Genomic DNA, 24,470 nt, shown 5'->3' with positions numbered 1-24,470 from the left:
CATGGTGCCGAATGTATGTGAGCTGTGTTAGGGCACAAGCCGGTATTCGCACACATGCTATTTAGATGTGTTCACTGTAGGCCTACCTGCGGCTTCTAAAATGTAAGTTACAACAAAGACTACTGACCTAGTAATAGCCTAGTATCCAGTGTCTACATCACATACATGTGTGCCAAAAATACACCAACAAGAGCTGATGCAATAGAGCAATAGCAGGGATTAAATGCTCTTTGTCCAGTAACAGTGACATTTTTCGGGTAGTGACACAGCCTATTAAGCGGCTAAGGGGAACCTTGGATGTGACCCATTTTCTTTAAGATGTTCGTTCCAAAGGAAAGCAAGCAATGCATGTCTGGATGATGAAAGCAAGCTCCTTTGTCTACCATCTGGGCTGTTGCACGTGATCATACTGTAATAATCGAGTGCTGTTGGATAATTGCTATAAATAGCAACAAAAACAAAAAAACGAAATTGCTATGTATTTCGATAATTATTTTTAAAAGATAGAGTGAGATGACACGTTAATTACATCGTTAGTACAATGTATTTCACCGCTCTGGCCCTTTAAATTATGTGGCCAAATCAGAGCGTGCACGGAAGTTATTGTTTGTGGGAATAGAGGGGGATTTGTGTGTGTGTGAGACAAAATTTAACGGGAGTAGCTATTTGAGATAAATTAAATCGTTCACGTCCTCGTGCAAAATTTAGACGTTTTGGAAATTAAATCCGATAATATAGCTAGCTAATTTGCTGAAATAGCTAATCAGTGCAGTGTTGTTGATATTCTTCTACTAGCATAGCTAGCTAGCTAGCTAACCTTAGTGTCTTGGCTAGCTAGCTAGCTTCTTCAGCTACCAAGCTTCTTCAGCTTCCAAGCAGTATGCCTTCATACAAAGAAGTGAGAAACAGCAACCGCTTCTATTATTTCATCAAATTCACCTTAAATGTCTACTCAATGCTCTTCTCGGTAAGTGTTGTTAATATGGACTTGTTGGTTTCAGGGACAGGGTTGGTGACCACTAGCTAGCTCTCAAGAACCCAAGCAGGAAATGGCCGTCTATTTGAATGGGCTAGGGGGGACCACATTGTTGGCTGTCAGAAAACCACTACCTTTGTTTAGCTAGCTAGCCAGTGTAGTAGCTAGCTAGTATAGCTATCGGTATCTTCCTAGCTCGCTAGCTAACTCTCTAGTGCCAAATTGCTTGCCAGAAGATCGAATAATACCAAGAAAATATTACTGTGTGTACACTCTGTCTGATATAACGTTAGTTGTTCATTTACCTCACTAGGCTACACTCTCCTTTCTGCTTTGTGGTATAGGGCAGGGCGTGGGACTACTGAGTGATACAGTGAAAGGGGTGGAGTGCGTCCCCTATTCCCTACATAGTGCACTACTTTTGACCAGAGCTCTATCTGGGTCCTGGTCAAAAGTAGTGCACTATATATAGGGCATAGGGTGCCATTGGGACAATAACTGTGTGTTGAGAGCCCTTTACTCTGAGAGCGAGGGCTTGAGATTGAGAGCAACCTGCACCAGTGCTCCTAAGAGGGATGAACCGTTTGCTCTGCTCTGCTTTGTCTTTGCAGAGTATAGCTATCTGTACTGCATCTTCCTAGTTCGCTAGCTAACTCTCTGGCATCAAATTTCTTGCCAGAAGAACAAATAATGTCAAAGAAATACTACTGTGTGTACACTTTGTCTGATACAGTCGTTAATTTACTACACTAGGCTACACTCTTTCCTTTCTGTGTTGTAGTACAGGGCAGGTTGTAGGACAACTGAGTGATACAGTGAAAGGGGTTAAGTGGGATATTTTATTTTTGCTAGACAGGAAACATGTTTCTAGCTGTATTCCATTAACAAATATTATTGTTTCAGTCTAACTTCATAGCCTAGGGCCTACATATTGCAATATTGTGACAGGCAGGGCCATTCAATGTAGTTATCTATGCTATGCCTACATATTACTGCGCTACTTTTGATGGGGGCTCCCAAGTGGCGCAGTGGTCTAAGACACTGTATCTCAGTGCAAGAGGTGTTACTGCAGTACCTGGTTTTAATAGCCTGGTGTTGACAAGCCTCTTCTAGGTGTTCTGAGACATGTAATGCAGCCTGGTGTTGATATCCCTCGGTTAGGTGTTCTGAGACATGTAATGCAGCCTGGTGTTGATATCCCTCGGTTAGGTGTTCTGAGACATGTAATGTAGCCTGGTGTTGTTGACAAGCCTCTTCTAGGTGTTCTGAGACATGTAATGCAGCCTGGTGTTGACATGCCTTGGTTAGGTGTTCTGAGACATGTAATGTAGCCTGGTGTTGACAAGCCTCTTCTAGGTGTTCTGAGACATGTAATGTAGCCTGGTGTTGACAAGCCTCTTCTAGGTGTTCTGAGACATGTAATGCAGCCTGGTGTTGACATGTCTCGTCTAGGTGTTCTGAGACATGTAATGCAGCCTGGTGTTGACATGCCTCTTCTAGGTGTTCTGAGACATGTAATGCAGCCTGGTGTTGACAGGCCTCTTCTAGGTGTTCTGAGACATGTAATGCAGCCTGGTGTTGAGAAGCCTCTTCTAGGTGTTCTGAGACATGTAATGCAGCCTGGTGTTGACATGCCTCTTCTAGGTGTTCTGACACATGTAATGCAGCCTGGTGTTGATATCCCTCGGTTAGGAGTTCTGAGACATGTAATGTCGCCTGGTGTTGACAAGCCTCTTCTAGGTGTTCTGAGACATGTAATGCAGCCTGGTGTTGACATGTCTCGTCTAGGTGTTGACAAGCCTCTTCTAGGTGTTCTGAGACATGTAATGTAGCCTGGTGTTGACAAGCCTCTTCTAGGTGTTCTGAGACATGTAATGCAGCCTGGTGTTGACATGTCTCGTCTAGGTATTGAAACGGTGTTGACAAGCCTCTTCTAGGTGTTCTGAGACATGTAATGCAGCCTGGTGTTGAGAAGCCTCTTCTAGGTGTTCTGAGACATGTAATGTAGCCTGGTGTTGACAAGCCTCTTCTAGGTGTTCTGAGACATGTAATGCAGCCTGGTGTTGACATGTCTCGTCTAGGTGTTGACACGGTGTTGACAATCCTCTTCTAGGTGTTCTGAGACATGTAATGTAGCCTGGTGTTGACAAGCCTCTTCTAGGTGTTCTGAGACATGTAATGCAGCCTGGTGTTGACATGTCTCGTCTAGGTGTTGACACGGTGTTGACAAGCCTCTTCTAGGTGTTCTGAGACATGTAATGCAGCCTGGTGTTGAGAAGCCTCTTCTAGGTGTTCTGAGACATGTAATGCAGCCTGGTGTTGACATGTCTCGTCTAGGTGTTGACACGGTGTTGACAAGCCTCTTCTAGGTGTTCTGAGACATGTAATGTAGCCTGGTGTTGACAAGCCTCTTCTAGGTGTTCTGAGACATGTAATGCAGCCTGGTGTTGACATGTCTCGTCTAGGTGTTCTGAGACATGTAATGCAGCCTGGTGTTGACATGCCTCTTCTAGGTGTTCTGAGACATGTAATGCAGCCTGGTGTTGACAGGCCTCTTCTAGGTGTTCTGAGACATGTAATGCAGCCTGGTGTTGAGAAGCCTCTTCTAGGTGTTCTGAGACATGTAATGCAGCCTGGTGTTGACATGCCTCTTCTAGGTGTTCTGACACATGTAATGCAGCCTGGTGTTGATATCCCTCGGTTAGGTGTTCTGAGACATGTAATGTCGCCTGGTGTTGACAAGCCTCTTCTAGGTGTTCTGAGACATGTAATGTAGCCTGGTGTTGACAAGCCTCTTCTAGGTGTTCTGAGACATGTAATGCAGCCTGGTGTTGACATGTCTCGTCTAGGTGTTGACAAGCCTCTTCTAGGTGTTCTGAGACATGTAGTGTAGCCTGGTGTTGACAAGCCTCTTCTAGGTGTTCTGAGACATGTAATGCAGCCTGGTGTTGACATGTCTCGTCTAGGTGTTGAAACGGTGTTGACAAGCCTCTTCTAGGTGTTCTGAGACATGTAATGCAGCCTGGTGTTGAGAAGCCTCTTCTAGGTGTTCTGAGACATGTAATGTAGCCTGGTGTTGACAAGCCTCTTCTAGGTGTTCTGAGACATGTAATGCAGCCTGGTGTTGACATGTCTCGTCTAGGTGTTGACACGGTGTTGACAATCCTCTTCTAGGTGTTCTGAGACATGTAATGTAGCCTGGTGTTGACAAGCCTCTTCTAGGTGTTCTGAGACATGTAATGCAGCCTGGTGTTGACATGTCTCGTCTAGGTGTTGACACGGTGTTGACAAGCCTCTTCTAGGTGTTCTGAGACATATAATGCAGCCTGGTGTTGAGAAGCCTCTTCTAGGTGTTCTGAGACATGTAATGTAGCCTGGTGTTGACAAGCCTCTTCTAGGTGTTCTGAGACATGTAATGCAGCCTGGTGTTGACATGTCTCGTCTAGGTGTTGACACGGTGTTGACAAGCCTCTTCTAGGTGTTCTGAGACATGTAATGTAGCCTGGTGTTGACAAGCCTCTTCTAGGTGTTCTGAGACATGTAATGCAGCCTGGTGTTGACATGTCTCGTCTAGGTGTTCTGAGACATGTAATGCAGCCTGGTGTTGACATGCCTCTTCTAGGTGTTCTGAGACATGTAATGCAGCCTGGTGTTGAGAAGCCTCTTCTAGGTGTTCTGAGACATGTAATGCAGCCTGGTGTTGACATGCCTCTTCTAGGTGTTCTGAGACATGTAATGCAGCCTGGTGTTGACATGCCTCTTCTAGGTGTTCTGAGACGTAGGGTATTTACAACTTTGTAATTACAGCTTTTCAGGGCAGTAGTGGGTTACACAGGTAGGTCTAATTCTCTTAAAGTCCATGACAGGCTAGCCTACATTACACATTTTAATTGTGTGCGCTGTAGGCTTTAAGGCTAGTGATGCAGTTTACAGAGTATTAAAAGTATTGTGTGTCTGTTTAGAATAAGGGAATTTGCATCATGGATGTATTTTACAGCAAATAAGTATTTTGGGGTTAATAAGCTTAACTTAAAATGCTGCTCGGTCTACGGATGAACTTTCTAGTGCCATTTTGTAGTGAATAGCCTAGTTTGCTGAGTGTTTAATCTTCAATTATGACACCATCTCATTGCACAGACTGTCACTGTCTACCAGTGTCACATGATTTGGGGTTTCTGACACAGCCTTTTCAGGAAGGGCATGCAACCAACCCACCCACACGCAACACAGCACCATATACCTATCTCTGGGTACCATGTGGCACAAGTCACAGACTGTCATTTGCTTTACCAGCTGTACTTTGGTGATAAGCGTTGCGTGCAGTAATATTGTTGTGCGTCCCCTTTACCCTACATAGTGCACTACTTTTGACCAGTGCTTTATGGGCCCTGGTCAAATGTAGTGCACTACATAGGGGATAGGTTGCCATTTGGACATGCTCTGTGTTGAGAGGCTTTTACTCTGAGAGTGAGGGCTTGAGATTGAGAGCCCCCTGTCCCATTGCTCCTAAGAGGGATGAACTGTACTCTCTGCTCTGCTTTGTCAAATCAAATGTATTTATATAGCCCTTCATACATCAGCTGATATCTCATAGTGCTGTACAGAAACCCAGCCTAAAAGCAATGCAGGTGTAGAAGCACAGTGGTTAGGAACAACTCCCTAGAAAGGTCTGTGAAGATTATGCATTAATCCAGTAGGATGCTGCAATGTCAGTCTTTACTGTCATCCCACCACCAGGCAGTGAGGATGCTACAGCTGAAAGAGAGAACGAAGGGAACTGGGAAAGTTAGTAAGAGATAAGGATGGGTGGCTTGGTGACTTTAGCTTGCTTTCAATTCATTTTCTTTGCTTATACATCAGTATAGAGCTGTGCGATATGGACAAAAGTTGCGATAAATTGCATGAATTAATATGATAAGTAGAATGATAATCATCTACCATTAATGTCTACCACAATTATTTTTTAATTATCCTGTAAACTACTACTACCAGTTTGATGGTAGTAGCCATCGATTGTCCCATTAACAATCACCCATATTAGCAAACCTATTTCATTTCAAACGTCACATTTCTCTAGAATAGGCTACATATCGTCATGAAGGATATCAGTAAAAATGCTTGGGATAAAATTGATCGGTATGGTCGATAATTTATTTAACGAAATGCAACCTAACCTTGATTAGTGACTCAGTGTTTAAGTGATGTCTTTATGAACGTATATGAGTGCCTACGACATGACGATGGTGGGCCTGATCGCCGACGGTGACAAGCCCTGGCAGAGCGGTGCCAGGAAGATAACCTCAATGTCAGCAAAACTAAGGAGCTGATTGTGGACTATAGGAAACAGGGGGAGCGGGGGATCAAAAGCTCTGTGCACATCACAGAGGACCTGACATGGACCATACACACCACCACTGTGGTGAAGAAGGCGTAACAGTGTCTCTTCAATCTCCCGCGACTGAAGAAATTTGACATGGGCCTTCAGATCCTCAAGAAGTGCTATAGCTGCACAATCATATTGACCGGCTGCGTCACCGCCTCTACTGGAACGCTCTACACAGGGTGGTGTGGACGGCCCAATACATCACTGGGGGTGAGCTTCCTGTCCTCCAGGACATGTACAGTGGCATGAAAAAGTATGTGAACCCTTTGGAATTACCTGGATTTAGCATAAATTGGTAGTAAAATTTGATCTGATCTTTGTCTAAGTCACAACAGTAGACAAACAGTGTGCTTAAACTAATAACACACAAATTGTTGAATACATAACTTCTCCAAAAGCTAATTGGAGTCAGGAGTCAGCTAACCTGGAGTCAAATCAATGACACGAGATAGGAGATGTTGGTTAGAGCTGCCCTGCCCTATAAAAAACACTCACACAATTTGAGTTTGCTATTCACAAGAAGCATTGCCTGATGTGAACCATGCCTTGAAGATAAGATATCTCAAAAGATGAAGAATTGTTGACTTGTATAAAGCTGGAAATGGTTACAAAAGTATCTCTAAAAGCCTTGATGTTCATCAGTCCACGGTAAGACAAATTGTCTAGAAATGGAGAAAGTTCAGCACTGTTGCTACTCTCCCTAGGAGTGGCCATCCTGCAAAGATGACTGCAAGAGCACAGTGCAGAATGCTCAATGAGGTTAAGAAGAATCCTAGAATGTCAGCTAAAGACTTACATAAATCTCTGGGACATGCTAACATCTCTGTTGACGAGTCTACAATACGTAAAACACTAAACAAGAATGGTGTTCATGGGAGGACACAATGGAAGAAGCCAAAAAAACATTGCTGCACATCTGACGTTCGCAAAAGAGCACCTTGATGTTCCACAGCGCTACTGGCAAAATATTCTGTGGACAGATGAAACTACAGTTGAGTTGTTTGGAAGGAACACACAACACTATGTATGGAGAAAAAAAGGCACAGAACACCAACATCAAAACCTCATCCCCACTGTAAAGTATGGTGGAGGGAGCATCATGGTTTGGGGCTGCTTTGCTTCCTCAGGGCCTGGACAGCTTGCTATCATCGATGGAATGAATTCCCAAGTTTATCAAGACATTTTGCAGGAGAATGTAAGGCTATCTGTCCGCCAATTGAATCTCAACAGAAGTTGGTTGATGCAACAGGACAACGACCCAAAACACAGAAGTAAATCAACAACAGAATAGCTTCAAAAGAAGAAAATACGCCTTCTGGAGTGGCCCTGTCATAGCCCTGACCTCAACCCAAATGAGATGCTGTGGCATGACCTCAAGAGAGCAGTTCACACCAGACATCCCAAGAATATTGCTGACCTGAAACAGTTTTGTAAAGAGGAATGGTCCAAAATTCCTCCTGACCGTTGTGAAGGTCTGATCCGCAACTGCAGAAAATGTTTGGTTGAGGTTATTGCTGCAAAAAGGAGGGTCAACCAGTTATTAAATCCAAGGGTACACACACTGTTCCCACCCTGTACTTGTGAATGTTTACACAGTCTGTTCAATAAAGACATGAAAACGTATAATTGTTTGTGTGTTATTAGTTTAAGCAAAATGTGTTTGTCTATTGTTGTGACAGATGACGATCAGATCACATTTTATGACAAATCTATGCAGAAATCCAGGTAATTCCAAAAGGTTCACATACTTTTTCTTGCCACTGTACACCAGGCGATGTTTGAGTAAGATTGTCAAGGACTGATTGTCAAGGGCACACGAGCCACAAACTCTTCACTCTGTTACCATCTGGCAAGCTTTTTCGGAGCATCAGGTTCCGAGACAGTTTCTACCACCAGGCCACCAGAATGCTGAACTAGCTTTCTCCCTGCACAGACATGCACCTCAGAGACTATCTGGACCTCAGAGACTATCTGGACCTCAGAGACTATCTGGACCTCAGAGACTATCTGGACCTCAGAGACTATCTGGACCTCAGAGACTATCTGGACCTCAGAGACTATCTGGACCTCAGAGACTATCTGGACCTCAGAGACTATCTGGTCCTCAGAGACTATCTGGACCTCAGAGACTATCTGCAATTTAGATTATTATTATTATTATTATTTGCACTCTCCAGTCTCCACACATTTAACCCTTACACACAAACACACAAGCACCTACACTCATACTTGTTATTTTTTTATTTTACACGTATTATTGTTATGATACATATTGACTAATGAACTGCATTGTTGAGGGATCTAGCACACAAGCATTTCACTGCAACTTTTATACCTGCTGTAAACTGTGTATGTGACAAATACAATTGAATTTGATTCGCCCATCTCTATGAGTCACCATAGACAACCTTTTGAGTGCTAGCTCCATTGTGTGCCCCTATAGTTAGGCCTCTAGTTGTGGATGTGCTGCCTGAAAGGTGGTAGAATAGAAAGTCTTTAAAGCAGACTATTGAACAGATCCTAGTGCTCGCCGCCTCTTTTCTATTTGTCAAATTTGAACTTCAAAACCATAGCCTAAGCTAATGGATGAGTCAGCAGATTTAGATGGTGAGTCTATTTTACTCATCCAGTTACTTTATCAGTTAAATGTAACCCTGTCCCGCCATCACTCTCTCTTTCCGCCACCATTTTTTGTGAATACTGGAATCAAATCAGCGGGTATAATGAATCCCTCTCTCTCTCCCTCTTAGCTCAGGAAAGCTCAGCTCCGTTCTCTTATATCAGTGCGGAGTTGACTATTAATAACTGGTCTCGCAATTTGCTAGCAACAACATTAAGTCACCATCAGTTGATACTTGTAAAAATGTCAATTCTGATAACGCTTACCTGTACCTATGATTGACCTGTACATCCGTGCTCCTTTGTGTTGCTCAGCTGGAGACGTAGCGGCCTTGACGTACTATGTGAGCTGGGATTCAATTTGTACATTCACATTCACGCTGAGTTGTGCAACACAAATGAGGGAAAAGTTGGTGGTTTTCTTCAATACATGTTTTAATGTGGAAGGACCACAGTAGCACAGGTCAAACATAGGTACCGGTAAGCATTTTCAGTATTTACATTTTTACAAGTAACGACTGATGGTGACTCAATGTTGTTGTTAGCAAATCACGCGACCAGTTATCACTACTCAACTCCGCCTCGATATAAGAGAACGGAGTTGAGCGTTCCTCAGCCATCTCCCTCTCTGCTTTCTCACCCTCTCTCACAGTCCATGACTCTCCCTCTCACCTCACAGGAAATTGCAGTCAATTTCATGTTAAATTTTCACCCCACCTTTCTGTCTGTAGCTCTGTCTCTCTGCCTGTCTCTCTCTCCCTTCGTCAGCCATACTGCTGCTGAGTATGAACTAAGTACAACATGTCAGGAACTTCCCCCGCTTCGATTTTTATTTTCTCCATTCTTTCTAACTTCTTTCGTTAATCCTTTTTCCTTTCAGCACTGCCTCCTCTGCCGTGTTCAGATGTAATGCCGTGGCTTGTGTTCCCCCAAGAGCTCCCCTGGCCCAAAGCCATGCAGGAGCACTCATTGTTAATTAATGATATTTCTTCTCCTTGTCTGTTCAATCTGCTTTGTGTAATTTCACACAGTTTTGTGTGTAGGTTTCCTTTGGGAAGGAGAGAGTCAGTCGACTAATCCTTTGAGAGAGTATGTGTACTGTGTAGCCTATTTGCATTGCTTCTTATCAGTCTGAAGTTTGTTATTTTGTAAGATGATGGGTTTGTCTCTCAGTCTCAGTGTGTGTAGCCTCCTTCTTACGCTACACTACAGTGGATGACAGAATGAATGATAAATTAGCTAACTGCTGTGAGAGACTAAAAGTAGGCCTACATCTTTTGAAAATATCCACTGGACACAGACGTCATTTTAACGTCTAGTTTTGATTTACATGTTGAGTTGTCAACTAACGTGAATTCAGTGTGAAATCAACCTACAATTTGACCCTACTTTGAGTGAAGTTGGGTGAAAGAAATCTGAAATTCCCTTACGTTGATGACTTTTTGCAAATCCAATCAGTATTCCACGTTGATTCAACTTGATTTTTGCACCCCGCTGGGTAGGGACTTTTTCCGATGTTGGGCGGGGTGGTGCTGGCAGTCGTGAATGGACTAAAGTAGGGAAAGAGTGATGAGGCTTGCTCTCTTAGTGCAGATTGCCTCTCTTCCTAATTGAGAATCAATAGGTAGGCCTATGGGGTTAAGATTGTTTGTTGCAGAAAGAAAGGACTATCATTATGAGTCAGTCTGCATTCCAAATGGCACCCTATTCCCGATATAGGCTAGTGCCTTTTATAGTCCCTTTAATTCACTATAAAGGGAAAAGGGTGCCATTTGGGATGCAGACAACATGAGACCCACCCTGCCATGGTTTTGAAAGCTCTCAAATAGCACACCAGGAGGTAGTCAAGTGGGGTTTGTTTGTTGCTAACAAGGCTGATGCCACAACAACACAGCAGCTAGCCTTGGCCTAGTTCTCTAACCACCATCTCCTGTCGTCATTTGCCAACTTTAAACTAAAGCCCTTTGTGTTTCCTAATTAACTACAAGGAACAAGGAAAATGGGTCGTATCATCAGGATGCTACCACTAGAGAGGAAGACATCCAGGGCTTTGGTCAAAAGAAGTGCACTATATGGACTAGGGTACCATTTGGGACTTATCCATGCTATTTTGAAGAAGTCCATGTTATTTGACATCAGCTCTGAGTTTACAACACAATCCAAGGGAAACGGTAGCTTTGAACGTTGCTTGGTTAGGCTTTCTATGCACACTGCAGAGCTCTGACCATCTCACCCCGACCCCTACCCTCTCTTCTTCCCCCTCTCCCTGCCTCCCTGCCTCTCCCTCTCTCTCTCCCTCCCCCAGCTCCTGGGCCTGTGTGTGTTGTGCGTGGGGGTGTATGCGGAGGTGGAGCGTCAGAAGAACCGTACCCTGGAGGGGGTGTTCCTGGCCCCCGCTGTGGTGCTAATCCTGCTGGGCCTGGTGATGTTCACCGTCTCCCTGGTGGGCATGGTGGGCTCCCTCAGGGACAACAAGACCCTGCTACACATGGTGAGAGAGGGAGGGGGGGGGGGGGGGGGATATGAGGAGCGATGGAGGTTAGGATGGAAAAGAGGAGGGATGAAGGAAAGAATAGGAGGGTTGAGAGATTAGGTTGAGGAGACCCAAGGTATATGGAGTGGGAGGAGGAGGGGACAGGACAAGAGGACTCTGCTGACTGGAATATGTCAGTCAACCTGAGGATGGTGTTGCCAATCTCAGCCCAGCAATCTCTGGTCCCTCTGGCTTGATATGTACATGGCATGCTAAGTGCATTCTCTCCCTCTCTCCATCTGTCTTCCAGTTTTTGTGTGTCCTGTGTGTGCTACTGTTCCTGCAGGCTGTGGCTCTCATCGTTGCGCTCATCTTTGAGAAAAAGGTCAGTTCTCTCTCTCTCTCTCTCTCTCTCTGTCACACACACACACACACACACACACACACACACACACACACACACACACACACACACACACACACACACACACACACACACACACACACACACACACACACACACACACACACACACACACACACACACACACACACACACAGCTGTAACACATGTTCACCAGTGTCGCCTCTGGCATCGCCTCCAGTCACGATAAGATCACATCAAAGAAGCATTCAATGTGATGGATGAGGAATTTCATGGCTTATCATCCCTCCTCTCTCCTCTTTCTCTCTCTCCCTGTAGACATCAGCCCTGTTCCAGAGCAGTATACGAGAGGGAATTAAACACTATTACGATGATCTGGACTTCAAAAACATCCTGGACTTTGTGCAACAGAAGGTAAGAGGACTGATTCCCTTTTCATTATCAGAAGCAACAGACAGGAAATAGTGGTGTGTACTGAATGAAGAGGCCACTGACTGTTTTTTATTTAACCAGGCAAGTCAGTTAAGAACAAATTCTGATGTACAATGACAGCCTAGGAACAGTGGGTTAACTGCCTTGTTCAGTGGCAGAACGACAGATTTTTACCTTTTCAGATCGGGATTTCGATCTGGCAACGTTTCGGTTACTGGCTAGACGCTCTAACCACTAGGCTACCTGCTGCCCCACTGGGTACACACCCACACATTACCCACTGGGCACACACTGGTTGAATCAACATTGTTTCCACGTCATTTTAATGAAATTATGTTAAACCAACTTGGAATAGACGTTGAATTGACATCTGTGCCCAGTGGGTAGGGTTGCAAAGAGAAGGTATATTACTGTAAGATGTATATGTTTACCAGTAAACTACCAGGATTTTCAAGGATTATATGTAACCTATCACAAGACATCTAGTGGCCCTTTTGGGTCACATCACATTATCACAGGTGTCTGTAATTATCTCTGGCCTCTCTCTGGCCTTATCACATGTGAAAAATAAGTTCTGTTAGTTATGTGTTCCATTTTTAATACATTTGACTACATTCTAAAAACATGTTTTCACTTTGTCATGATGCGGTATTGTGTGTAGATGGGTGAGAAAATAAAATGTATTTAATCAATTTCTGAAGGCACTGTATATGAATACTTTAAAAAAAAGTTATTTAAATATAAATTACCAACGTTACGATAGATTGCCATAGATTTTCTATTAAAGCTGCAATATGTAACTTTGGGCGACCTGACCAAATTCACATAGAAAAGTCCAAGAAGCGGTAGATCTGTTCTATGTGCTCAATTTCTATGCCTCCTGCTCTTAAGTTTATTTTTTGCTGTCTTTTACTTTCAGTTTTGTACACCAGTTTCAAACAGCTGAAAATACAATATTTTTGGTTATGGAAAAGATATTTCACAGCGGTTTAGATGTTACAATGATTCTCTACACTATGCATGGCTTGTTTTGTAAAATGTTTGCATCCAGCAAATGGCAAAGCGATTTCTGCATAGTGCGTCTTTAATTGCCAAAAGTAATGAAGATTCTGGTAACTTCGGTAAATTACCTGTAGTTTTGCAGCCCTAACTGACATGGAGAGAGTGTGATTGATCTAGTAAAAAACAATAGACTTAACTGATTTTTTATTAAACCTCTCTCTCTCTCTCTCTCTAGTTCTCTTGTTGTGGTGGGGACGACTACAAGGACTGGGGTGTCAATCAATACCATTTCTGCAATGGCACCGGGCCACTGGCCTGTGGCGTCCCTTATACATGCTGTGTCCCCCACAAGGTGAATGTTAAAACTGTTCTCGACTCCTCACTTTTCACCTCTCATCTAGACTGTGTGTGAATGAATGAAAGGAGCTCTGAAAGTTAGGATCCGATAACACATGAACCTTATCCAATATTATACCTGCCCTCCCTATCAGCCTATCAGTCTCTCACATCTCTGGGGGAGACATGTTTCTGTGGATCTCATTTGGTGCTCATCTAGGCTCCCCACGCACAGAACTGTATGGCAACAAGGGAACAGAAAAAGATCGGAATTGGCTGGCTGTGTGAATGCAGTGACTGGAGGGATCCATGTTTTGCTCTCAGTAAAGCCTCTCTCCACCTGCCAGTACTTCCCCTGGCCTCATGGTTCATTACTAGGTAATTAGCGCTGGCTGAATTGGTTACAGTGAAATGTGTAAAGCCACTCAGGCACAGGAAGAGACCCGAGACCTCAGCATCAGTGGAGAGAGTGGGAGCTAATCAAATTAATTTACTGAGCTCATGATTCATTCTCTCTCCCCCTGTCTAACTCACGCTCTGGCTTATCTCTTTCTGCCCTCTATTTCTCTCACTTTATCTCTCTCTCTCTTCCTCTCCCTCTCTGTCTCGCTCTCTCCATCTATTCCTCTCCTTCTCTCTTCCTCTCCATCTCTTTGTCTCTCTCTCTCTCTCTTCCTCTCTTCCTCTCTTCCTCTGTCTGGTCTGTGCCCACGCAGGGCAACTCCAAAGCGCCAAACAGCTATAAACACAGATTAGGGGATGTGTGTGTGTCCAACGTGCGTAGATGTATTTTTAACTGGGCCACTACAAGCATATCTGACTTAGGAAATGTTTGTAGTTTTTTCTTCTTCTTATCTTTGCACAGAAGAATGGACAATACATGAATCCTCTTCTTCATGATCTTCATCTTTTCCTGTCTCATTTTTCCCAGGTGGGAGAGGTTGTCAACACTCTTTGTGGTTACAAGACTCTCAGCCAACAGGTACGGGTAAAATAAGTTGCTATATTCCACTCCTAATAGGCTGTGAACCCCCCCCCCCCTGTGTTCTGCTCACTTTCTGGCCTTCATTAGTCTGTGGAGTTTGTCATTCTGCACAAAGACATAAGTTACGTCCCAAATGGCACCTTTTTCCCTACATAGTACACTACTTTTGACCAGGGCCTGCATCGGGACGCATTCAGAGACTACAAAAGGGAAAAGAGCAGCTGCAGGATCATTTACTTTCATGACCCCAAAACATTTTATTTTCTCTAGCTGCAGCATGCTGAAAATAAGGCAGACTAACTGAGTCACGATATATTGTGCCAGCTGGTAGTGGCTGGTGTTGTTGTGATATTGATTCAGCTGTCTCTGTTTTCTGTCCTTGAGATGTTCTCACCTCCATATTTTCTTTGGTACTGTGGGGAATAGTTTATTAGTTTAAGGCACAATATTAGTTTGTCGTAGTAGATAAAAACGAAGAAAATCCACTGTTTTCTATTGTTCATGTTAGCATTGTAGTGCCTCATCATCTGTGAAATTACTGTCTTTCTTTTGCCTTGATGACATATATTTAAAACATAACTACAATCAGTCAAATGCATCTCATGTACTGTAGTCTCTCTCTCTCTTTCATTCTACCTGTCTTCTCTCTTTCTCTGTCAGCGTGAGCTCCTGGATGAGGTGATCCATGTGCGGGGCTGTATCCATGCTGTCAACCTGTGGATGGGAGACAACGTGGGAGCAACTATTGGACTCTGCTGTGCTATAGGGCTGCCACAGGTCAGTCACAGACACAGACAAACACCCAACACACACACTTGCACAACTGCCTCCAATCAGACAACCAACTTACCTGACCCAGGTGTGTGTGTGTGTGTCTAGTCACCCAGTCGCCTCATCCCTGAGAGGTTTCTCACAGCCTCCTAGCCAGTCTGTCTCTGTCTGTCCACCACTTCATTCGTATTTTGTCTTCCGTTCACCCAGATCTCAACCATGGACATGTTCTAAATGGCACCCTATACCGTATATAGTGTACTATCCTTGACTAGGGTCCATCCTACATGTATCTTAGCCAGCTTCCACTTAATGCCTCTGTAGTGCTTTCATAACCAAGAAGCAGCTGGATGATTTTATTGTGTTATAAAGTCAGTTGTAATGGATCAGGGTTTGTAGTTTACTATTATTATCCATTCACTTGGTTTGTGTTTTTGTCTAGTTTACAGCTTTTGTCTGTCTGTCTGTCTGTCTGTCTGTCTGTCTGTCTGTCTGTGTCTGTCTGTCGTTGTTTTTAAGGGGGTGGATCAGCTTTAATATTGCGGATAGATTCTTGCTTCTATCAATGTAATTGTCTGCATCATTTCAACATTTTGGGGAATATATATATATATCCAGATACAGTTGAAGTCAGAAGTTAACACACACTTAGGTTGGAGTCATTAAAACTTGTTTTTCAGCCACTCCACAAATTTCTTGTTAATAAACTATACTTTTGGCAAGTCGGTTAGGACTTTGTGCATGACACAAGTAATTTTTCCAACAATTGTTTACAGACAGATTATTTCACTTATAATTCACTGTATCACAATTCCAGTGGGTCAGAAGTTTACATGCACTAAGTTGACTGTGTCATTAAACAGCTTAGAAAATTCAAGAAAATGATGTCATGGCTTTAGAAGATTCTGTTAGGCTAATTGACATAATTTGAGTCAATTAGAGGTGTACCTGTGGATGTCTGTCTAGGCCTACCTTCAAACTTAGTGCCTCTTTGCTTGACAAATTGGGCATCAAGATGTCAGAAAATAAATTGTAGACCTCCACAAGTCTGTTTCATCCTTGGGAGCAATTTCCAAATGCCTGAAGGTACCACGTTCATCAACAGTAGGCAAGTATAAACACCATGGGACCACGCAGTCGTCATACTGCTCAGGAAGGAGACTTGTTCTGTCTCCTAGAGATGAACGTATTTGGTGCGAAAAGTGCAAATCAATCCCAGAACAACAGCAAAGGACCTTTTGAAGATGCTGAAGGAAACAGGTACAAAAGTATATATATCCACAGTAAATCGAGTCCTATATTGACATAACCTGAAAGGCCGCTCAGCAAGGAAGAAGCCACTGCTCCAAAACCACCATAAAAAAGCCAGACTACGGTTGCAACTGCACATGGGAACAATAACCGTAATTTTTGGAGAAATGTCCTCTGGTCTGATGAAACAAAAATATAACTGTTTGGCCATAATGACCATCATTAGGTTTGGAGGACAAAGGCGGAGGCTTACAAGCCGAAGAACACCATCCCACCCATGAAGCACGGGGGTGGCAGCATCATGTTGTGGGAGTGCTTCGCTGCAGGAGGGACTGGTGCACTTCACAAAATAGATGGGAAAATTAGGTGGATATATTGAAGTAACATCTCAAGACATCAGTCATGAAGTTAAAGCTTGGTTGCAAATGGGTCTTCCAAATGGACAATGACCCCAAGCATATTTCCAAAGTTGTGGCAAAATGGCTTAAGGACAACAAAGTCAAGGTATTGGAATGGCCATCTCAAAGCCCTGACCTCAATCCTATAGAAAATGTGTGGGCAGAACTGAAAAAGCATGTGCGAGCAATGAGGCCTACAAACCTGACTCAGTTATACCAGCTCTGTCAGGAGGAATGGGCCAAAATTCACCCAACTTATTGTGGGAAGCTTGTGGAAGGCTACCCGAAACGTTTGACCCAGTCAAACAATTTAAAGGAAATGCTACCACATACTAATTGAGTGTATGTAAACTTCGGGCCCACTGGGAATGTGATGTAAAAGATAAAAGCTGAAATAAATCATTCTCTTTACTATTGTTCTGACATTTCACATTCTTAAATAAAGTGTTGATCCTGACTGATCTAAGACAGGGAATTTTTCCTAGGATTAAGTTTCGGGAATTGTCAAAAACGGAGTTTAAATGTATTTGGCTAAGGTGTATGTAAACTTCCGACTTCAACTGTACATACATAAACTCAGCAAAAAAAGAAACGTCCCTTTTTCAGGACCCTGTCTTTCAAATATAATTAAAGTCCAAATAACTTCACAGATCTTCATTGTAAAAGGTTTAAACACTGTTTCCCATGCTTGTTCAATGAACCATAAACAATGAATTAGCATGCACCCGTGGAACAGTCGTTAAGACACTAACAGCTTATAGATGGTAGGCCATTTTTGTGATAATGATATAATTAGTTGGTTGTAATTTTGGGTAGAACAGACTTTTCCATGTCTGTGTTAGCTGCATCTGTGATGTAACTCCACCAGTCTTATTTATGATATCATTTACAAAAATTAGACCTTTTTTTAAAATTATATCAAAAAATACATTTTTTTAAATTTATTACGGTAGTATATTTGAGTTATACCACAATATTTGTTGTATTATTTGTTCTGTCTTTTCAGGTGGATTAAACTGAAATTGCAACCAACTTTCTAAGGCTTGTTTAGAAAATAATTATATTTTGGAGTTGATTTCATTTTCAAATAACGAAAGTGAGCAGTTGTAATCTGAATAAAGGGGAAAAGGCCATTCTTGAACATGGGGTGAGACAGTCTTACTAATTTACCATTTTGGATTTAAGTATAACTTTTGTATGACTGATGTCTTTAGTGAGAGGTCTAATGCTTTAATATTTAATCATTTCTGCCCTCCAAAATCATATTTGTTATATAAATAGGCCCTTTTAATTTTGTCTGGTTTGCCATTCCAATCCAACTTAAATTGAATATTTTTTGTTCATATAATTTAAAAAGCAGGTCACTAGGTGTAGGCAAAACCATAAGCAAATAGGTAAACTGTGAAATGACTAAAGAGTTAATCAGGGTGATTTTTCCACAAATAGACAGGTATTTTCCTTTCCATGGTAGCAAGATCTTGTCTATTTTTGCTCACTTTCTATTAAAAGTTTTTGGAGTGAGATCATTTCTTTCTTTCAGGCTAAGTATACCGAGTATGTCCACATCAGACCATTTTATTGGTAAACTACACGATAATGTAAAAGTTTATCATAATTTGGTTTTAATCCCGAGAGGATAGCAGAAGTATCTAGATCCTCTATGAGGCCGTGGAGAGATTATCATTGTGGTTTTAAAAGAAAACATGAATCATCAACGTACAATGACACCTTTGTTTTTAAGCCACGGATTTCTAATCCCTTAATATTATTGTTGGATCTCATTTTAACAGCTAACATTTCAATGGCAATAATAAATAGATATGCCGATAGTGGACAACCTTGTTTTACTCCTCTTGACAGTTTAAAACTTTCTGAGATGTAGCCATTATTTACTATTTTATATCTAGGGTTACTATACGTAACTTTAACCTATTTTATAAGAGATTCTCCAAAATTGAAATATTCTAGGCATTTACAGTGGGGAGAACAAGTATTTGATACACTGCCGATTTGGCATGTTTTCCTACTTACAAAGCATGTAGAGGTCTGTCATTTTTATCATAGGTACACTTCAATTGTGAGAGACGGAATCTAAAACAAAAATCCAGAAAATCACATTGTATGATTTTTAAGTAATTAATTTGCATTATATTGCATGACATAAGTATTTGATCACCTACCAACCAGTAAGAATTCCGGCTCTCACAGACCTGTTAGTTTTTCCCTCCTGTTCTCCACTCATTACCTGTATTAACTGCACCTGTTTGAACTCGTTACCTGTATAAAAGACACCTGTCCACACACTCAATCAAACAGACTCCAACCTCTCCACAATGGCCAAGACCAGGGAGCTGTGTAAGGACATCAGGGATAAAATTGTCGACCTGCACAAGGCTGGGAGACCTAAACCCAATAGAGCATCTTTGGAGGGAGCTGAAAGTCCGTATTGCTCAGTGACAGCCCCGAAACATGAAGGATCTGGAGAAGGTCTGTATGGAGGAGTGGGCCAAAATCCCTGCTGCAGTGTGTGCAAACCTGGTCAAGAACTACAGGAAACGTATAATCTCTGTAATTGCAAACAAAGGTTTCTGTACCAAATATTAAGTTCTGCTTTTCTGATGTATCAAATACTTATGTCATGCAATAAAATGCTAATTAGTTACTTAAAAAGAATACAATGTGATTTTCTGGATTTTTGTTTTAGATTCTGTCTCTCACAGTTGAAGTGTACCTATGATAATAATTACAGACCTCTACATGCTTTGTAAGTTGGAAAACCTGCAAAATCGGCAGTGTATCAAATACTTGTTCTCCCCACTGTATATATTAACACCAGTCGTACTTTATCAAAAGCCTTTTCAAAATCAGCTATGAAAACCAGGCCTGGTTTCCCCGATATTTCATACTATCCAATTGTTTCCAGTATTTGTCTTATATTACCTCCAATGTATCGTCCATGTAAAACAACCTGTCTGAGTAGGATGAATAATACGACAATACCTTTTTAATTATATGCACCAAGCATTTAGCTAGAAGTTTTGCCTCACAACCCTGAAGTGTAAGAGGCCTCCAATTGTTTTTGTGGACTGGATCTTTATATATACCATTTGGATCCTTTCAGTAATAATGAAATCTGAACTTGTTGTGTGTCCCATAATCTACAGTTTATATAGGAGTGGTTAAAACATACTAATACTGGTCCTCTGAGTATATCAAAAAAGTGGTATGCATTTCTATGTTGAAGATTGAAAAGGAATTTGGTGCATTTTTCCCATATTCCAACCAATTCGCTTAATTTTTATAATTTATTACACTGGATCTTTCTTGAATAGGTTCCTCCATTTCTTTTTCCTCTCATATTCTGTGCCACTATGGTACAGTTTTTATTGCTATCTAACTTTACTGTTAGTCCTTCAATTTCCTTTGTTAATTTGGACTCTTTTGATCTAAATTGCTTTTGTTTTATAGATGAGTACTGAATTGCATGGCCTCTAAAGACACATTTAAAAGTGTCCCATACAGTAAGGATCTGTATGTTATGTCGGGAAAAGTCAGTTATAAATTATTCTGTCCTAGTTAAAAACAAGTTATCATCCAGTAGGGTTTGATTAAATTTCCAATATCCTCTCCCACGTGGAATTTCTGAAAGAGTAATATATTTATGCCAATTATGTGATGATCCGACAGCATTCTGTCCCCTATCAACACTTTTTAAACTTTTGGTGCCAGAGATAATGACATAAGAAAGTATTTAAAACCATATTAAAATCCCCCACCATAATAATAGTCTAGTGTTGCTTGTAGAGTTGATAAATTAGTTTATATATCTTCAAAGAAGCTTGGATCATCATTATTTGGACCGTATAGGTTAAAAAGCCATATCTGTTTATTGTCCAATAACATATTTAAAATAATCCATCTACCTTGATTATCTGTTGTCTGTCTGTCTCTAATTTATTTTGTCCCCCCATTCTCTCTTCCTCTACTCTTTCTCTTTCATCCATTCTCTCTATTCCATTTCCTACCCCGGCCTCACTCCTCTCCTGTGCTGTGAAAGTTTTGCAGCCAGACTTCTATGCGAGCCCCCCTGGAGACGTGTAATAACACCACATACTGAGTCTGCAGCCGCTGCACTATTATGTCATGAGTCCAGTAGCAGACAGACAGTCCAGTCGAGTAGTAGACAGACAGGCAGTCCAGTATCAGACAAACAGTTCAGTAGCAGACAGACAGTTCAGTAGCAGACAGACAGTCCAGTCCACTAGCAGACAGACAGTCCAGTCCACTAGCAGACAGACAGTCCAGCCCAGTAGCAGACAGACATTCCAGTCCAGTAGCAGACAAACAGTCAAGTCCAGTAGCAGACAAACAGTCCAGTAGCAGACAGACAGACAGACAGTCCAGTAGCAGACAGACAGACAGACAGTCCAGTAGCAGATTGTTCAGTCCAGAAGCAGACAGTCCAGAAGCAGACAGACAGTCCGGTTCAGTAGCAGACAGACAGTCCAGTACACCAGGGTTCAGTAGACCACAGACTGGCTGCAGAAAACTTTCTCAAATGGAAAAGGAAACTGGGGGTTCTTATCAGGCCAGCTCAGGTGAACTAGTCCATTTTTAAAGCACTGGGGAATGGACAACAGCACGCTCAAGTTGGCTTGCCCAGGCATAGCTCACCTTGGGACCAAAGTAAGATATTAATTAATTCAAAAGTTGGATATTTGTGTGCCTCTGCAACTTTTGTAGTGTCAGGTACATACAAGCACATTAAACACACACATGACAGTGCAATATATTTAAGTACATAGTTACATGGTCCTTGTATCTACAGCTGTAATATTTCCCCCTGGCTGTGGGTACCTGTCCATATGGGCCCTGGTCAAAAGTAGTGGAATATAAAGTGAATAGGGTATCAGAGTCTAACTCTAACTGGTCTCTCTGGTCTTCTATGTTCCCTCTCTCCAGCTGATGGGCTGTGTGGTGTACTAGTCCCAGTGTCAGAGTCTAAATGCTACTGGCCTTTCTGCTCTGTTCCCTGTGTGTCTCTGCAGCTGATGGGCATCATGCTGAGCTGTATGTTCTGGAACCTTCTGGTGGAGATGAGTGAGTCCATGGACATGGTGGACTTCAAGATCCTCAAGAGGGCTGGCTTCGAGTACAGCGAGCTGGACCTGGCTGGTGCTGGATGCTGCCTGTGTCTGCCCAGAGACGGAGGCTACCTCCCTCTGCCAGCCTTAGACCCCATCTTGTCTGACCCTGACCTAAAGCCCATCCCCATCCGGGTCCAGCGGCCCCTGCCCGTCCAAGTCCATAAGCCCCTGGCCCAATCCCTCCAAGACCTCCAGCTATCTGGGCTTAGACTGGATGAGGTAGACATTGGGCGTAAGCAGAATAAGCAGAAAAGAAGGGAATATTGATTTGTGAATTTTCTCAGATGTTTTGTTGTTGTTTTGGTCACTGTGTTTGTTGAAGGACAGGTTAGACCTGGGGTTCTATTTGGTGGTCAGACCAATCAATGGTCATTAACTGACAGGATTACAGGTTATAATGATCACGTTCCTAGTTGACTACATTGCTGATGCATGCCAGATCTCAATTCCTGGATAGGTGTTTAACGTATCAGCTAACCGCACCATATGATATAGCAATCTGATTCCCGACTGCTCAGTCGATGATGTGGCACACAACAATTGGTTGATGCGATGCATGTAGTTGGTCTGGAAAGTGACCAGAGGTATGGCACTTTGGCAAGGCATTATTGGCGCAGTCGTTTTCCTGTTTTTATATATTTGTTATTTTGAAATCCAAATCTTTAAAAGAACAAGATGCTGCAGTGGCTTTTAGGCCCCCCTTTAAGTGTGTCGTTTTTAAAATGTAACTTTCAAATGGAGCTGCCGTCTCTGCATTATTTAAATATTTCCTATAATTTTGTTCCAGCTATTTTTGGGGGTTTTTGATTTTGAGCTTCGTCTCAAATGCTGAAGTTAAAGCATACCTCAGGCTGTATTCAAATATAGCCCAGTAGTCAGAAGAAGATTTACGTCATGTATATTTACTATACAGACTTTATGAAATGATCAGTTTGAGATGATCATTCTAGTCAGAGCAGAGGAATAGGAATAGTCAGTCTTGTCTTGCGTTGCGTGTCTGTGAAGGATGTGTAGCCTAATGTTTCTTTTTTTAGTATGAACTCTTTGATTCCATTTGTACCGGTATGTATGCTATGAACTGCCTATTCAGGAACAACGTGGGAAGCATGTGTGTTTTGTATTTTAATGAAGTTTAAAAAACAAACTGTTTACAGCTCTTTTAGGGTCTCATCAGGGGTTTTCAGTCTCTTCTCAAACAATTTCCTCCATATTTATTATACTTTTATAATACATTATAAGGGATAAAACAAATCCAGTCTAAACAGGGGTGGACTGGGACCAGAAATCGGCCCTGGCATTTCTAACACACCTGCCCATTTTTTTAGTTGTATGCCCCCACACCAGCCCATTCCCCACCCCCCCTTGAGGTCCCCATTGTTACCCAGATAATTATCATTTTGCGTAAAAATAAAAAAGTTACACAGGCCCACTGGGCTAAAAATGGACCAGCCCATCTGGCATTTGCCCGAATAGCCAGATGGCCTGTCCACCCATGAGTCCAAATTATATCAATCCATGTTTAGCTAGGATCTTTTTTCATATCTGATTTATTTTAGATTCATCTTAGCTCTGGTCTTGTATAAACACTACTGTCATTGTTAATAAAGCCGTTTTGAACTTGATTTCTTTGCTGTAATGTCATCTGTATTCTGCCTGTAAACATGTGATGCATGCAACCATCTCCCATGAAAAGTATGGTTGTGCCCAAAATGGCACTATAACCCTATGGGCTCTGATCAAAGGTAGTGGACTATAAAGGAAATAGGGTGGCATTTGGGATGCACACTGGGTTGGCACACAGTGCAAATTGCAGCAGATGCTTGGAAGCAGGCCAGAGATTGATAGTACCACCACCAGTAGCATGTGCTGCTATGTGCTTAGAGTTCATATGAAGCCTATGCACTTTTCATTCACTTAAAAGGGAAATGTAATTTCACAGATGCATTTCTGAAATGGGTAACTGCCAATGCCTATCCTAGATCTGTTGGCTTTAATTATCAGTCATTACTCTGTACTCAGCTAAGAGACTGCTGCCCTATGTACATAGCTGTCATCAAGGCAAAGGGTGGCTACTTTGAAGAATCTCTCAATTTATTTTGATTTGTTTGACACTTTTTTGGTTACTACATGATTCCATATGTGTTATTTCATAGTTTTGATGTCTTCACTATTATTCTACAATGTAGAAAATAGTAAAAATAAAGAAAACCCTTGAATGAGTATATATATATATATATATATATATATATATATATATATATATACATATGTACATATGTATATGTATTTGTGTATTTGTTAGGTATTACTGC

The 24,470-nt window shown here is 42.1% G+C and overlaps 1 protein-coding gene across 1 annotated transcript; it reads left to right on the top strand.

Annotated features, from left to right (window-relative positions):
• Positions 1 to 214: 214 nt before the first annotated feature.
• LOC109896095 (tetraspanin-15) lies at positions 215 to 23,780 on the top strand. Its single transcript, XM_020490334.2, has 8 exons — positions 215 to 967; positions 11,284 to 11,469; positions 11,762 to 11,836; positions 12,155 to 12,250; positions 13,506 to 13,622; positions 14,538 to 14,588; positions 15,252 to 15,368; positions 22,060 to 23,780. Exons 1-8 carry the CDS (start codon positions 881 to 883, stop codon positions 22,423 to 22,425), a joined length of 1,095 nt encoding a protein of 364 aa, XP_020345923.2. The 5' UTR covers positions 215 to 880; the 3' UTR covers positions 22,426 to 23,780.
• The last annotated feature ends 690 nt before the right edge of the window (positions 23,781 to 24,470 follow it).

Source organism: Oncorhynchus kisutch, linkage group LG8 (assembly GCF_002021735.2).
Source record: "Oncorhynchus kisutch isolate 150728-3 linkage group LG8, Okis_V2, whole genome shotgun sequence".
NCBI classification, from domain to species: Eukaryota; Metazoa; Chordata; class Actinopteri; order Salmoniformes; family Salmonidae; genus Oncorhynchus; species Oncorhynchus kisutch.
The sequence above is the reverse complement of the archived record's forward strand: the minus strand, read 5'-3'. Positions and strand labels throughout refer to the sequence as shown.